Source organism: Mobula birostris, chromosome 31 (assembly GCF_030028105.1).
Source record: "Mobula birostris isolate sMobBir1 chromosome 31, sMobBir1.hap1, whole genome shotgun sequence".
In the NCBI taxonomy this organism is placed as follows: domain Eukaryota; kingdom Metazoa; phylum Chordata; class Chondrichthyes; order Myliobatiformes; family Myliobatidae; genus Mobula; species Mobula birostris.
The window spans coordinates 23,046,723-23,064,577 of NC_092400.1; the positions used below are offsets into that span (position 1 = coordinate 23,046,723).

General features: G+C 40.5%; 1 protein-coding gene across 4 annotated transcripts in view; it reads left to right on the forward strand.

The window, feature by feature from the left end:
• Positions 1-943: 943 nt before the first annotated feature.
• Positions 944-17,855, forward strand: part of LOC140190891 (ABC transporter B family member 1-like) — a 135,557-nt gene continuing 118,645 nt past the window's right edge. For 2 of the 4 annotated variants that reach the window (XM_072247829.1, XM_072247830.1), the window contains exons 1-6: positions 944-1,278; positions 2,258-2,405; positions 8,965-9,245; positions 12,800-12,882; positions 15,609-15,714; positions 16,962-17,073. In XM_072247829.1, the coding sequence (XP_072103930.1) occupies positions 2,294-2,405; positions 8,965-9,245; positions 12,800-12,882; positions 15,609-15,714; positions 16,962-17,073 (694 nt within the window). In that variant the 5' untranslated portion in view covers positions 944-1,278; positions 2,258-2,293. Of the gene's footprint in view, positions 1,279-2,257; positions 2,406-8,964; positions 9,246-12,799; positions 12,883-15,608; positions 15,715-16,129; positions 16,301-16,961; positions 17,074-17,855 lie in introns of those variants that run through there. The other 2 variants (XM_072247831.1, XM_072247832.1) reach the window with 2 other exon arrangements.

Genomic DNA, 17,855 nt, shown 5'->3' on the forward strand with positions numbered 1-17,855 from the left:
AAACTCACTCGTTTAAGCGAGGTGTGTGCATATGATGTGGTGGCATGATGATATATGCCATTTATGTACGTTTATATATAACCCGTAATGAATTATTTACATAAAGGATGCTTAATCAAACAATATATTTACAATATTACTAAAATATTAAGTTGACAACAGCTGCCTGAATCTGACGTGATGCTAGAACTCTGCCTCTTGCATCTGATGCAAGGGTGGTGCATCAGATGCACCTGACACGAGCCTGTAGTTCCACTCCCTGCACCTGAGGTGAAGCTTCGGCTACACCCTCCAAATTGTGTGAGTCTGGAGCTCTGCCTCTGCCTCTGCCCCTGCCTCTGCCCCTGCCCCTGCTCCCGACGCGGGCCTGGCACTCCACCTGCTGCACCTGATGTGAACCTGGAGTTCTACCCCTGCACTGATGTGAACCTGGAGTTCTACCCCCTGCACCAATGTGAACCTCTAGCTCTGTTCCCTGCACCTGATGCGCCCGAAGCTCCGCCTGCTGTACCTGGACCATGCTTAGAGCCCCGTCCCCTGTGGCTGAGATAAGCCTGTAGTTCCGCCCCTGCACCTGACACGAGGCTGAAACCACACCCCTTGCACCTGAAGTGCCTGGAGCTCCGCCTCCTGTACCTGGCGTGAGCTTGGAGCTCCGCCCCCTGTACCTGGCGCGAGCTTGGAGCTCCGCCCCCTGTACCTGGCGCGAGCGTGGAGCTCCGCCTCCTGTACCTGGAGCGAGCGTGGAACTCAGCCCCCTGTACCTGGAGCGTGCTTGGAGCTCCGCCTCCTGTACCTTCGCGAGCGTGGAGCTCCGCCTCCTGTACCTGGAGCGAGCGTGGAGCTCCGCCTCCTGTACCTGGCGCGAGCGTGGAGCTCCGCCTCCTGTACCTGTCGCGGGCGTGGAGCTCCGCCTCCTCCTGAAACCTGACGCGAGCGCGGTGGAGGTTTCCGGTTCATCTCTATGGGCCGCCGGAAAGGCTCGGAGTGAAGCCGAGCAGCGTCGGAAGCCGGTGAGTCTGTGGGTGTGGTGAGGGCGGTAGACGCCGCCCCCGGCCCTGGCTCCGGCCCCTTCTATTCGGCCGTCCCTTGCTCACTGCGGGAGCGCCGCGGCAACAGTGAGCACCAGAGACCCGCAGTATCATCTCGGCATTCGGTGCCAACAGGGCCGGCGCTTGAGGACGGGTGAAGGACAGCTGGAATCGGTCTTGTAGGGGTTACATGAAAATCTTCGTAACTGCACATTGCGGTATTCTGTAGCGACCTTCCTGATTAAAGGTATGGTTTGTTCTGCAGCAGCTTTTTGTGCTAAGAGAGCATGCAGATCCTGCCAGCATCACTGGTACTTTCGCTGGGAGATGGATGGGTTTCCAGGCTGACGTGATGCAGCCGCTTGAAGGGCTGTCAGTTTTTCAAACGTGGGCTGCATCCGAAAATCAAATTAACAGAAATTGACTGAATTTGTTGCTTGACAACCCTTCAAGCAGTACATTTTGACTGGAAAGTGTCTTAAAGTTATCACAGTTGCTAAATTATTGAGTGTTTTCCTTTTGCCTATCTACAGTTTGGGAATAGTTTCATAATTAATAGGCTAGTCAGTTCAAGTCAAGTTTATTGTCATTTCGACCATAAGCTGCTGGTGCAGTACACGGTAAAAACGAAACAACGTTCCTCCAGGACCCTGGTGTTTGTAAAGCTGCCTCTCAATGGGAATTTCGTTTTTGCACATGCTTTTTAAACTGCTATCTTTTATATGCCCTTTTTGCCCCTTAAGGTGGTATCTTCTGGTTTTGTCTTATTGACAAAGCTGTCCAATCTCTTGTATAATATCCACTGCGCATTTTGTAGAATGCAGTCAGATGGTTTTATTTCATTTCCAAATAGATTTACAATGGCTTCTCTGTATCTTCAGTGAAAACAATGGTAATGAAATCTCTTGATCAGGACTTTAAATGTGGATTATTTCTGGAACCTCTGACAATTGATTAAACAAGTGAATCCTAAACTAAAATGATAGTGTTTCAGTAGAACGTGCATTGTAATGCTGAAAAGACCATTTAATAAGGAACTATGTTGCATGTGACTGGTAGATTTGCTTAAGACAAAACTATTGAAGTTGAGAAGAATTACGAAGTAATTTGTCTTATACTGGCCTTCAGACCCCAAAACATGTTTGTGTGTGTCTGCAAACCATTCTAAATCGGGAAGCATTTGTTTAAATCATGTGATGTTGACTTTTGTTTTAATCTTGTTTCAGGCTGGTGTAAAAAGAATAGGAGAGACTGCAAGAAAAATGGCACAAGATAGTATATACTATTACAGATTGCCTGCTGTTAGATTCATCCCTCTTATTAATATAATTCTATTTGTGGATGGAATATCTACCATCATGCTCTGGATTTTAGGTAATGCATTTTTATCATTGTTGACGGCTAGAGCTAATTGATTTTAAGAAGCTTTTTATTCCCACATAAAGTGGGAAATTAAAAATATTTTGTTTGCATAAATAGAATGACGGCTTTTGATAACATGACTATATGATGCTATACTATATAGAATCTGTATGAATATAGACAGACTCTTCAAAGGTCCAATTTAATGTTAGAGAAATGTATACAATATATATCCTGCAATGCTTTTTCTTCGCAACATCCATGAAAACAGAGAGATGCCCTGAAGAATGAATCACAAGTAAACGTGAGAACCCCAAGGTCCACCCCAGCTGCCCTTCCTCCCGCGCGTAAGCGGCAATGAACAACAATCACTCCTCCTCCCACCGGCAAAAAAAAGCAAGCATTGGTGTTGGCACCGTCACCGAGCACCCTAGCGTGAGCAAAGCAATAGCAAAGACATAGACTTGCAGTTACCCCAAAGACTTTGCGTTATACTCAGCATTCGACATACCACAGATTTTCTTTCTCCCTAATAAGGGAGAGGGAGGTGTCTCCATTTTTCCAGCGAGCGGGGAGACATAACAAACAACTCGCTGGTTTGCGATGTTAAAAGTCCGTTACGTCACTTTTTTTGAACTCTGTGCCTGAAGATCGCAAAGATCCTGGGTCTTTGGGCCCATAGCAGATATCCCGACTCCCCTGATGACACACGGGTCTCCTACTGTGAAACCAAGCCTCGATCCACCTGTCTCCAGAGCCCTGAGATCTTAGGCTTCCGAATTCGAGCAAGACTCTCAACGGCCAGTCCTGAATCCCCGAGAACAGGTCCCATTTCTGCAAAGAACCGACATCAGCATGTAACTTCAGGTCAGTGTCTTCAAAAGAACCCTGAAAAGGAAAAATGAAGGTATTAGAGATGGAAATAGAGCTGTTTCCAAAGATGCAAAAAAGGAGTCACTGTTTAGCGCCATCTTAACTTCACTCCACCTCCTGAAGACTCTTTGATGACACTTTAAGAATTAAGACTGAAAAACAGCTTCTTCCCGAGGGCTGTTATGTAGCTAAGTAACGCTACACCCCAGCTTGCCAATATCCTTTGAGTGTTGTGGACTATCAAAGTCACATGTTGCATGTAAATATGGGATTATTTTTTAAATTAAGCTGCACCACACATTGTGAATGTCTGTTTTGCATGGACTGGAGTAGCACCGCAATCTCGCTGTCTTGAGCAATGACAATAAAAGTTCTATTCTATTCTATAGAATCATACAACATGGATACAGGTCCTTCAGCATGACTGACCAAGAGGCCATCCAGGCTGGTCTTATTTCCTTGGGTTTTGGCTCATATCCTTCTAAACTGCTCCTCTCCATATACCTATCCAATTGTCTTTTGAAGGACATTATTTTGCCTGCTTCAAGTAACTTCTTTCATAGACATACTACACTCTGTTGCCCACTCAACTTAAATCCATGCCTTCTCGTTCTTATTTCCCCCAAACCCAGAAATGATACTAAATGCCCTCTGTATCTATGCCCTTCACCTCTAAATGCGTCTATAAGATCATCACTGACGTCCGTACTCTGTACTTGTGAGACGTGCTGTAGATGTTGCTAGCAAGGTTGGCATATGTTGCTCATTCTTTTTCATCTTCGATAGGGTCAAGACCAATCATCTAGAAACACTTCAGTTCTGTTGAAGGAGTTGTTTTAATACTGTTAAGGTGGAGAGGTCTAACATTTGAACTTGAAGACTATGAATAAATAGTGATATCATTCCTAGATAGGTGGTGGGGTGGAGATGAGCTTCTACCAATGGAAGTGTAATGTGCTCCTTCCCACCATTAGCCTGCAGATCACCTTTCAGTGAGGTGTAGCATCTGCTTAACCCTCTGATCAGGATCATTTAAAGCCATGGGCACAGGTGGTGGCTGGTCGTATGAGCAGCTGGTGCATATCACAAGTCCTGGTTAAGTGACCACTGACACCAGGCAGACAATCTCTAAAGAGTATTGATAATGGCTGGGATCAACAAGAAGGCAATGGCAAACCACTTCTGTTGAAAAATTTGCCAAGAACAACCATGGTCATGGAAAGACCATGATTGCCCACGTCATATGACACGGCACATAACGATGATCATTACTAGATGTGGGCTGCAGAGGAAAACTTCCTGTTCCACCTTGAACATTTTAGAGTGCAGAGGCTACCAGTCACAGTGAGGTATATTCAGGAGAGTTTTGATATTGCATCATATGAGTGCTGCCCATTGTGGCCACACTAGGTTGTGGTGGAGGGAATCAATGTTTAGGGTTGTAAATTGAGCATCATTCTACTGATACTGTTTATGCCCCATGATTATTTTTGGAATTGTACTCGTGTTATGAAGAGTTGAGTATTTTATCAAACTCTTGGTTTGTATTCCGTAGGTGGTGGAGAGGCTTCATGAACTTGGAAGCCTCGTCATGACACAGGCTCTGCTATCGTCATAGTATTCATATGGTCTAGCTATGTTTCTGGTCTGCAACATATTGGCATTGTTAATCTGCTGAGACTGGATCCAGACTATTGTGTACAGGCCCAGTCTTCCTATGTAAGGAAGGAAATACTTTTTTTTTTGATTATAGGAAAGGTTTAGTTTCCTGGGGTGGCAAGTGTGTGCAGAAAGGACCTTGAAGCTCTGATCTTATGAGAACGCAATGTGATCTGGATGCAATGTACACATTTCTTACGGAGCTCGACCTGGTAAATGGAGGGTAATGTTTCTTGTGTCTGGGGCATCTGGAACTAGAAGTCACAATCTCAAATGAGGGTGTGACCATTGAGTGTAAAGACTGGAAGAAACTTCTTCACACTTACAGTAGTGAATCATTGGAATATTCTGTTGAAGATGTAAGCATCAGTGGTTATCTTCTGGCAACTAGGCATGAGTTTTTCCTCAAGGATATTTGTGAACCTGTTGGATTTTTATCATAACCAGTCACATGTCACTGTTATTGCTGTGATGATTAAATTTATTGAATTTGTATTCACCAGCTGCCTCACTCGCTTCCTGAGTTTTGAATGTTTCCAGATCTTTGATCCACAAATATTAATGCTTACCACTTAACTAATATGCCGCTTTTCTCAATGAATCATGACTTATAACAGTAAATTTATCCTTTTGATTCCCAATGATTTCAGTTGAACTGAGCTTCTTGGTTCTGTGAGTCAAGTGCTGCCTTTGTGTGTTTTGCCTCTAGAATTCTGTTCTTTTGCCCTTTTGTAACAAGTAGTCCCAGGAAAACCTTATTCAAGCATTAGTAAGCTGGTTATTGGTGTGTGAGTATTGCTTAATAGCACAGCTGATGAGATCTTCCTTCCATCCCTTCGCTAATGATTGTGGCTACCATGATGAGGTATTAATGGCCAGGATTAGAATTGTTCATGCATTTTGAGATAGTGCCATTCCTGGATAATTTTCTACATTGTCATGTTGATCAGTGTTGTATCTGTACTAAAGACAGGGTTCGTCTTCAAATACAATTGAACTAGATTGTGGTGAAGATTGACAGCTAGCTTTGTATCCACTATATTGAGCCTTTCTTTTGCATTTAAGCAAGTTAGTTTGAGTTTCAGAAAGGTTCAAAGGTTCACTTATTATCAAAGCATGTTTCCATATACAACTCTTGAGATTCATCTTCTCCAGATAGCCATGAAACAAAGAAAAACCATGGAAGTTCTGCTGATAGGATCATAGAAAAAGTCAGATTGATCAGCTGTCTTGCTCTTCTAGATGTAAGTGATTGAAAATATCTCAACTGTGACATTTTAGACTTGCATTTTGGCTTTGCTTATTGGAGCCATTTATGGGCCGATTCTTCTCGTTTATTTATCACTGGCTATTTGTAAGTGGATCTGGTAGGACAGAAGAGCTTTCAATCTGATTGTTGTAATGTAATAATCTTAAACATTCTTTCAGTAAACTTTTGATCCTACTCAGTATTGACATGTTAAATAAACTTTCAAAGCAAATGCAGATTTCCAGAGTTAATGTGTTATTACTTATCATGATGAGGTAAACACAGAAAATGCTGGAAGCATCTGTTGTAAGACAGAGTTAATGTTCTCAAATCAGTGACCTTTCATCAGAACTACAAAACTAGATTTAAGTGGATGAAAATCTTAATTAATGAGAGCACATGGATGCAAAAAAAAACTCAATACCTGTCAAAGTCTTTAGTAGACCTAATTAAATAGAAACTTGCTTTGTTTTTTGTTCTTGATAATGCTGCCAGTTTCTGGGTCAGATTTGGGTAATTGCTAAGTTTGGAATTAGTGGTTGACGGTTACTTTTTAATCATACCCTGGATCAAACTTTTGAACTTATGCAGACAAGTGTTGTAACAAAACTGCATGGTGGTGAAATGATTAAAATTTTTGAGCTCCATAAGTTAATAGTTTGCATACTCATTACATCTGTGCAGATGTGTCTTTTTTTAAATAACATTTTATCTTTGTGTCCTGTGCACCAAGAGGGAAAATCTCATCCTTCTGCTTGTGTTTTCATGAGTAGTGTCACTGGCCTTCTAATGGAACGTTAAAGGTAGTAAATGAGTGGAGTAGGGGTGCACTTGGAATTGGGGGAACAAATTTTGAGCAGTTGTCTTGACATACAGTATTTTCAATAAAGTTATATCTGAAGAGTGATGTTCAGGTAGTTTACCTTGAATATGTAGTGCAGGACCTATGTATCTATTTTCTATCTGTATTGTATTTTGTTGTGTGTTTATTATGCCTAGTTAGTCATGTGGGTTGGGGCATGGTAGAAGTGTAGAGTTGAGTTGCATGCCAGACAACGGGGTGACCCGTTGGGGCACCCTTTGAGAGAAGGGTAGTGCAGTCTGATATGACCAGAATGAACATTAAATTTTCCTGAATGCTATTGGTTTCGCTTTGCTTTGGAAACTGAAGTAGAAAACCTCAGTTTATTAAAGAAGAACGACGCGTAGCAAAGCAAATATAGCTGCTCCTCATTTAATGAAGGACACTTTTGATGGCATCATTTCTGGTTTATCAGCCACCCTTGTGCCTCTTGTTGTCATTCTGGAGACGTGCAGCCTTTTCATCCCCCGTCTCTTCATCTCTCCTGCTGTTTGTTGTTTGTCTCTGATCCTGGAGACGTGTATGCCTCTCCTCCTGTCTCTTCTCTCAACCTTTTTTGTCCTGACTCTTTGATACTGGAGTCATGTGGCCCTGGCCTCATCTGATTCTTGTTCTCTCCCTCTCCTTGCCACTTCCCGAGGACATTTGCCATCATCTCTTGACCATAATGTCCCCCTTTCTTTTCCACGCGGCATAATTGGCTGACCATTTTTTTTTTACTCTGATGCTGGATAGAAGATATGAAGCAGTAACACCAAAGGATGCGATTATTCTTGATGATGTGGTTGGCACTCTCCTAAATGGATGTGATATAGTCACTGCTGTCCTTTGACTGCAGCAAAGGGTTATATGGGTGTCTGGAAGTACGTCATTACAATAAGATTTAATTATCTCTTATTGATGGGTGGCAGTTAGATCTGTCCCAATCCTGCACATGCTGATGGTGATTAGCAGAATGTGACCCCGCGAAATAGAGCTGCCCTGCCCTTTTGCTCCGGCAGGTGTTGCTGCTGAGGCTGGCCGTGCGCATGCGTCAGGCTGTCACGTACCGATTTCCATGTTGGCCGATGGGGTCTCGGGTGAAAGCCAGCCTGTTGATTTTTGGTGAATGAGCAATTTTATACGAATATATAACCCTGAACTTTGTCTGCATTCTGTAAGTTAGCGCATTTTAATTCGATTTAGCCAAAAAAAGTGCCGCTGCAATGCAATGTTTGCGCTGATTGGAGGTGACAGACAGACAGAGCATGAGAGTTGTAGTATATATATAGATTCATGCTTTGTCTTTGGGCCAGTGGGTAGAGCTTGAGGGTGGGCCAGGGGTGGTATCATCTTTGACCATTTAATTCACTCAAATATGCTTGAATAGTTTTGCATACATTTAAGAATGCTTGGCTGAGGTACGTTTAATACACTAAGTCTGTTTATTTCATTATATCACTAGTTTTTGTTTAATTCGTTTTTATTGTTTTTTCAGATTGTTCATTTTGCTGGTTTCTTAATAAAAGATTGAATGTATTTTGAAACTATTGGATGGACAGTGAGCACATCAGAGTATCTTGCCCCCCACCCCCGTGCTTAGTTTAAGTGGTTTTGATTTGTTCAGAAGTAACCGCTACATGTAGAATTATCGAGCAGGAGAAGGAAATTCCACATTAGATGTTCCATAAAGTATTTTGGATACTTGAGAATATTTAATTCTTTTTCATGTTTTAAAATGATAAAAGCTTTTAGGTATCGATAAAAATGGAAGTATTTTATTTCAGATATGTTGAAATGTAGAAATATGTATGTTGGAAATTTTCAAAGCTTAGAATTGACTTTTTTAAAAATGCATACATTTCATTCTTAATTCTGTTTTGTGGCATTGCCTTCCATTCATTTTGACTCTGATCTTTTATTTCACCTGTTTACTTTTTATTTCCAAGGTGGTCGCTCTCACTATTTGGAAAACGATGTACTTAAGTGGTGCTTCTGGAAGTCAACTTTTGATCTTGCGGCATTTTGCACAATGAAAACATGTATTCTTATAGTAATTTACTTGACAATGGAATCTATTGCCCTGAAACAGATTGATGATCTTAACAATTCCAATCTTAAAAGGAAAAGGGAATTCCTGCACCTGATTAGTTTCACCATCTCAGGTCTCTGGGTTGCATATACAATTGCCAAAGGAATTACAGTTCTTGTCACGCAGAGTTATAAAGAGGTAAATGCTACTTTTGATCAGTGTAATTTCTTAAATTTGTATTAAACATTGCTTTAATAATTGTAAGAGATATAGGATTATATATTGTGGACAACTGGAAGCAAAAGTGTATTGAATCTTCCTTGCTTTGGAACCACCACAGTTGCAGCATAACCTTAGGGTAAATATTGGTTAAATACTGTATGTTTGAGACTAATGGATTAAATGTGATGATGCATATTTTGTAAATTACTTCATATTTCCTTCTAACATAGAAGGAGGCTGCTTGACCCATTGAGCTTATGCTGGCCCTTGGAACAATCCCTTCACGCAATTATTTCCCGGGAACCTATTTTCTGTTGAGTGCCTATGACCTCCATTTTGATTCTCATGCCACCTATTAAAGCAGGATAATTGGCTATTGTAAGTTTCCCATCAACCAGCCTGTCTTTATGATATAGGAGGAAACTGAAGCACATGGGAGAAATCCATGAGGTCACAGAAGGAACATGCAAACTCCACACAGAAAGCACTGAAGCTCAGAATTGTACCTGAATTATTAGAGGTGTGAGGCATTAGCATTACTGTCTGTTACTATGCCCTGCAGCTGGAATCCATGTGGAGTATATTGGCAGAGCTTGGCCTAGGTAGGATATTGATGAATTATGTTACCAATCCCACAGTGGGTTAAATTGGCAAACTATTGAAGATCCCACGCATTCCATTTGCAATTCTTGTCCAGTGGATTAGAAAATGTATATTATTTTTATTTTTTCCCTTTTAAAGCACTTGGTGATCAATAAGAGCAAAGAGGTCCTTCTGCAGTTGTACAGGGCCCTGGTGAGAACACCTGGAGTATTGTGTACAGTTTTGATCTCCAAATTTGAGGAGGGACATTCTTGCTATTGAGGGAGTGCAGCGTAGGTTCACAAGGTTAATTCCCGGGATGACGGGACTGTCATATGTTGAAAGATTGGAGCGACTGGGCTTGTATACTCTGGAATTTAGAAGGCTGAGAGGGGATCTTATTGAAGCATATAAGATTATTAAGGGATTGGACCTGCTGGAGGCAGGAAGCATGTTCCCGCTGATGGGTGAGTCCAGAACCAGAGGCCACAGTTTAAGAATAAGGGGTAGGCCATTTAGAACGGAGTTGAGGAAAAACTTTTTCACCCAGAGAGTGGTGGATATATGGAATGCTCTGCCCCAGAAGGCAGTGGAGGCCAAATCTCTGGATGCTTTCAAGAAAGAGATGGATAGAGCTCTTAAAGATAGCGGAATCAAAGGTTATGGGGATAATGCAGGAACTGGATACTGATTGTGGATGATCAGCCATGATCACAGTGAATGGTGGTGCTGGCTCAAAGGGCTGAATGGCCTACTCTGTACCTATTGTCAATTGTCTAATAAAGATAATGTGATTTAGGTTAATGCTATTCTCCAGGTCCAACATATCCTCCGTAACTTCCGCCACCTCCAACGGGATCCCACCACTAAGCACATCTTTCCCTCCCCCCCTCTCTCTGCATTCCACAGGGATCGCTCCCTACACAACTTCCTTGTCCATTCGTCCCCCCCATCCCTCCCCACTGATCTCCCTCCTGGCACTTATCCGTGTAAGCGGAACAAGTGCTACATATGCCCTTACACTTCCTTCCTTACCACCATTCAGGGCCCCAAACAGTCCTTCCAGGTGAGGCAACACTTCACCTGTGAGTCGACTGGGGTGATATACTGCGTCCGGTGCTCCCGATGTGGCCTTTTATATATTGGCGAGACCCGACGCAGACTGGGAGACCGCTTTGCTGAACATCTACGCTCTGTCCGCCAGAGAAAGCAGGATCTCCCAGTTGCCACACATTTTAATTCCACATCCCATTCCCATTCTGACATGTCCATCCACGGCCTCCTCTACTGTAAAGATGAAGCCACACTCAGGTTGGAGGAACAACACCTTATATTCCGTCTGGGTAGCCTCCAACCTGATGGCATGAACATCGACTTCTCTAACTTCCGCTAGGCCCCACCTCCCCCTCGTATCCCATCTGTTACCCATTTTTATGCACACATTCTTTCTCTCACTCTCCTTTTTCTCCCTCTGTCCCTCTGAATATACCCCTTGCCCATCCTCTGGGTCCCCCCCCCTTGTCTTTCTTCCCGGACCTCCTGTCCCATGATCCTCTCGTATCCCCTTTTGCCTATCACCTGTCCAGCTCTTGGCTCTATCCCTCCCCCTCTTGTCTTCTCCTATCATTTTGGATCTCCCCCTCCCCCTCCAACTTTCAAATCCCTTACTCACTCTTCCTTCAGTTAGTCCTGACGAAGGGTCTCGGCCTGAAACGTCGACTGCACCTCTTCCTACAGATGCTGCCTGGCCTGCTGCGTTCACCAGCAACTTTGATGTGTGTTGCTATTCTCTTAGACGTTTAGTTTTCAATTATTTACATCAATTTTAATTGTTTTTAAATTCCCTGAATGTTGGTTATATTTAAAATTTATTAAAGCTGCTTCACAGCATTAACAAAAGTCATGGATGTCTGGCTCAAAGTTGTGTGAACTAAAGAAAATACAGGACACCCCTAATTTATGGCCATTTGGGTAACAGCAATTCATCCTTAGGGAATTCACAAAGCGCTACAAAAAAGTTTAAGATAAAGAATAAAATGTAATCTTACAGAATTCGTGTGTGGGGGGAATAAAAGTAAATAAAGCACAATTTTTTAAAAATCATGTTTTTTCATGACTTTGCTTTATAAAAATTTGTGATAAGATATGTATGAACACAACATACTCCTGGAATACAGAACTCTGTAGAAATTAATTTTTTTATTTTTTGATTGAGGCATCAGTTGTTATTGTTCTAGGTGGAATCAAATCTACATCCCACCATCCTTTGTCACATATCAATTTTACTCAGCATGTATGAGGCTGTCTGTTTATTCTTTAAAACCTACTGTATGAAATAAGGTAACTTCACACCCCCAAACAAAATTGTTGTACAAATATTTTCTGTTCATCTTAATCTAACAAATAATCTTTACAATGTTTGCAATTACCCTGCAAACTGAGGAACAAGACTTAAAATGGCTTTGATTTTAGTTATTTAGGTTTGTTTATAGGTAATAAGCTTCACATTTTCTGTCAAAAGAACTTCCTCTTCTATAGAAATAGTTTAAAATCTTACTTTGCATATAGTATAATGACCACCTTTATGGGTTCTATTGAGAAATGATCTGTAACTAGGAGCCATCAGAGTTGGCCTGTTTAACCTCTTCCTTCATCAGTGTTCTTGGAAAAAGGAATCCTGTCATTTCAGATCCCATGGTTTCTTTTAATATTTCTCCTCTTAGAATAGGATCCACTGTACATTTTCTCTGTTTAAAAAAGCATGATTTGTAATCTAGATAACCTGCATGTTATCCAGATCATTGATTACAGTCGCGTTACTGGGCAATGGTATCCCATATAAAATAGATTATATATCATACTGTTTTTGTGCATGAAGATTAAAAACTTATAAGATTATGTTAACTGAATTGTTTTTAATAAGACCTTTTTTTCTCCCCCATTGACAGATGCATCTAACTTTCAAGATTGTTTGTATTTCTACCGTGGTATTCAGCCTGGTTGAGTTCCCCTTTTGTGTTTTTTGTAACAGGTAAAGGACACTGAAATTGTTGAAAAACTCTAAATGCATCTTAATAAGCAGTTATGCTTTGTTCCCTAGCAGTCTAATTATTCCTGAAAAATTTTATGTTCTAGGTGTAACTTTAGCAAGTAATACCTGACAAGGTGATCAGATAAAACTGAAAAAGCATGAATGTGATGAAGATTAATATTAAAGCTTTGGTTCATCTGTGTAACACTCAGGGCTGATTTAAGTATGAACTTGACCCCATTATTACCAGACTGAATGCTAGTCTAGAATGTGCTGAAACTGTGTGATATTATTTTCTATAGCCAGGTGTAGGGGATCTGTGGTAATTTCCAGGAAAAGCTGGGGAATCTGTTGATGTCTCTGCCGGCAATCTTTCCTCACTGACGCCACCAAAATATATATCAGCTGGACAATTTTTATTGAACCTTGTTGTGGGTAAAACAGTTGTTGTGCCAGTGAAGTAGAGGACAGTGATCATATGTTGACATTAATTGTTTAGAATGGTGGAGCAGACTTGATGGGACAAATGGCCTAATTCTACTCCCATATCTTATGGTCTTGTGGTCTCAATGCCTTCTACCTTAGGCCACAAATTTATCAATCACTCTTTATGAGTTATTAACTTCAAACTTTCTGCATAATCACTCAGAGTTGACCTGCATGTGCATGTAACGAGAGCTGTATAACTCATCTCCTTCTACCTTAGGCCACAAACTTATCAATCACCCCTGCTGTGGGCACTTTCTGGAGGTCCAAGATCTGTATGCTCCACGACCGCTGGACTAAGTGTGTAAATGTAGGAGGGGACTATGTTGAAAAATAAATGTGCTAGGTTTTCTAAAATTGACTCCTTCTACCTTAGGCCACGATCATATCAATGACCCCTCGTACAGTGCAGATAGCTGCAAAGGATTATTATATTGTCACAGCATAGTTCCTACCTCAGGATAGGATTAAGTGCTAAATTTTCAGAGATTCAGGACATTCAAGTAAGGAAGAAGACATGTAATATTACTGATTAAGGAAGCAGTGCTCTCAGGGAAGATACATTTTATTAAGCTAGAGTTGAGAAGTTATAGAGGTACCATTATCCTTTTGGGTATATTCAATAGACTGTTGGCCTGTGGGAAAATATAGAGAGCTATAGAAAAGGAGCCAATTCCGGGGTACAAGAGTTTTAACTATAAGAGTAGAGCTTATTTAGGACTGTGCGAAAGATTTAGGCTCATGTGTATATGTGCCTAAGACTTTTGCACAGTACTATAGTAATTTTATGTATTGTACCGTACTGTCACAAAAAAAAAACAGATTTCATGACGTGAGTGATGATAAAACTGATTTTGATATTGGTCTCTATTGTGGACTGAGAGTAGGAAGGGGCAGGGAGAGGGGAATCATGGTGAGAAAAAGGAGGGGGTTGAGTAAGAAGCACCAGAGAGACATTCTGTAATGATCAATTGTTTGGAATCAAATGACCTTGCCTGGTGTCTCAGAGCTGGGTGTGTCTGCATCCATGGCACCCCCTGCCCCTGGCACTTCGTCTCTGCCACCTGTCCCACACCACTCCCATGACGCTCCATACTCGACATTCCTAACATCCTTTGCTCCCACCAGATTTACAAACTCGCTCACCGCTCCACGTTAACAAATACAGTGCTGTGCAAAAGTCTTAACACACTAGCTATATATATGTGCCCAAGACTTTTGCACAGTACTGTAGATAGCACAGTGATGTCTGACAGTTCCAAAGAACCAGGTTTAATCCTGACGTTGGGTTCGGTATGTGTGTGGTGTTGCACATTGTTCCTGTGATTGTGTGGGCTTTCTCAGGTAATCCATTTTTCACCCACACATCTCAAAGACGTATGGGTTGGAAGGTAAATTTACCACTGTACCCAGGAAATAAAAGCTGACCACTGCTTAATATGCATTGTATGTTAATAAGCTGGGTTCTGTTTCAGAATTTTCCAAACTTGTATGGTAAATGGTGAGGTAAATGGTGAGGTAAACAATGAGAAGCATGGTGATGGACTTCAAGGATATAAATAGGCTGGGTGAAATTGGGAGGTGAATGACGGAAGAAATTTAATGTATTAAGAAATGCAATTGAAGCATTTAGTTAAGAAGAATGATATATAGACTAAATACCAGAAGCTTATGTTATGTTGGTTCAGCTGCCACTAGAATATTGCATCCATTTCTGTTCACTATGTGATTGGAAGGACTTCTAGAAGTTACAAAAAGATTTATCTGAATGATCTTGGGAAAGATGGATTTAAGTTACTAGGATATGAGATGTTTGTGTTATTCTTCTGAGAGCAGGAAATATTGAGAGATGATTTAAGAGGTGTTCAAAGCAGGAGGCATCTAGACATTGTGGAAAAAGATAGAACTGTTTCTAATAGTGGAAGAATTTAAAAGCCTAAAATATAATATAAAAAACAATGGAAGTGCAGTGAGTAGTCACCATCTGGAATCCACTATATGAAAAGTTGCTGGAAAAAGATTAAATTATTGTATAAGTATGCAAAGGACAAAAATGGAGGTGGGGAATAGAAATAATGATCTTGCAGAAAGATAGTCAAATGGTCTTGCATTCTGTAATGAGTTTTTGGGATTGTATTTGCTCTATGTATTCAGTACCTAAGGAATGTAGGATGATCTGTTAAAGTTTTTGGTCGAAATAATCAGATACTATTGTCTTTAATTACTACTTTCTGTCTCAGGTTCCTGAGGAGGTTGCAGATATTCCGTATTGTGCAAAGCATTGAGGAAGAAAGGGACCAAAAAAGTAAAGCTGATCTTAAGCGTCTCTTCTCTTTGGCTAAAGATGTGAGTGCCGTTTATCGTCTGTTCAATGAGTATTTCCGCATTAGAAGTAAGAATTTTGCATTTGATGTGTAAGCCTATTTTGCATGCCTGGAGTTGTTTATAAGTAATATTGTTCAATTAATCAGGAGTTTTAAGAACTTCTGGTTGATTAAATAAATTATATGTATTTTAATTAAGTAAGTGATGGGTAAAATATTGTGCATATATACTGAATTTCAGAACTGCTGCCTTCAGCATGACATCTTCTTTGGGAACTGTGACTTTGTAAAAGAGGTGGTGGATATTCTGGTTTATAAATAGTGGATATTTGCCTTAACTATTATATTAATCTTTGTTCAGGTAGAGTTGTCTGATGCTTCTCCTACTATGGTAGAAGCCCCATAAAAACTCACAAACAGTTTTTGCCTGTTTTCAGATATTCTGCAGATATTACATGATTGAAGACGTCAGAAGACAACTGTGGCAAATTGCACCATGGATGTTTACAAGCCACCAAATTCTTTAGTTCTGTTGCTAAATGTTTGAATCTTTTGAGTGTCAGTTCCTCTTCATCTTATTTAAATTGAAATTCTCATTATTGGAAGAGGTGACTTGGTGTTAGTTAATCTATTAGAAAGTAAGTTGTAACTGTTAATTAAGTATAACTGATGGAAAAGATTGAGCATTAAGACTCTTGAGCTTAATCTTTGATTGTATTACTGAGTTAGTTACTGCCTGTTACGCCACTGTCATTCGGAGGCAGCAATGAAGGTTTTCAACATTGCTGTTTCCATAACAACTTTTTTTTTGACCAGTCAGGGTTGAACTGAACCCCTAAACCTGGAGGACTGATGGACGACTCTTAGTCTGGCCTCAACCCTCTGACCTGTTTAGCATGAGTGACCCTACCAAGAGTACAAGCACCTGACTCCAGCCAACATAGCTCTCTAGGTCATTGAGGCATGCAAGTCTCCAAACTCTATGACAAGCTTATGGTCCTCTTGGAGGATATTATTGAGGTTTCAATTTTAATATCAAAAAGTTTGGAAAAGAATTATGATGTTACATATATTTTACACCATTTCCACATTGCTATAACTGAAGCATTTAAAGAACCAAATAAACTCCAACTAATCTCTGCTCTTTTTCTGTTTCTTCGTTATTAATTTATGTAAATTAAATATTTCCTTACAGTAAAATTACTTGTTGGAGATTAACACATGTATATCATACTTAAAGTAACCAGAAAGTATTTTCTTTTACCACAGGAAGTTTTGATTTGTCTTGGTGGGATGCTGGCACTTGTTGTCTCCTGCCTCTCACAGATAGTGGCTCCATTTTTCTTTGGCAAGGTCATTGATTCAGCAATGGAATCAATGGGTATGTGAATTATTTCCTTTTGTAGTAGTGAAATGCTTGATGATATAGAAATGGTGATGTCATAAATGAATGAATTTGAGCAAATTGGTAAAAATTGTGATTTGAAGGCTAATTTATGATAAAATATCATCTACTGTATATAAAACTGTTCATATTTGAGACAGTGTCAATAGACCACATCTTGCTGGGTCATGCTTGCAGTTTCAAACAGAACGACGTGCGTTTAATCAGATCAAAACTTTGATGCATACATTATCACATGTTAAACACATGGAGCCCAGCAGCAGAGTTTTACCTTGCTATGGTCCCTAATGTTATGCTGGGAAATTGCTTCTTGGATCTTGTGCCAGATTTAATCTGGTGCAGGATCTGACTCCCAAAGATTTTAGTGAAGATTTTGGGTTGTTAATCAGAAGGCAAATGATGAGATGAGATTTTTAAAAAAATTATTTTGAATAATTTAGTTATTGAGTTTTGTATGTATTTTGGTGAACTGTTTTGAAATATTTTTGATAACTGTTGATTCTATTTAATTACCTTTTTAACGATAAGATATTTTAAAAAGCTAATTAAAAATCACATGCAGATTTTACAATTGGGAAAGCTGTGCAGGTTTTGTCAGCTGTTAAAGCTTTGAGTGGAGCTTTGGATTTCCTTCATTACAACACAAAATGAACTACTGCTGCTGAGACTATACCATTGAAGTCCAGGACGGTAGGCTTTATGCATCTGAACAAGTAAATGCGGGTGTCGGTGTACTGTGCATTAATTTTGTTTGTCGT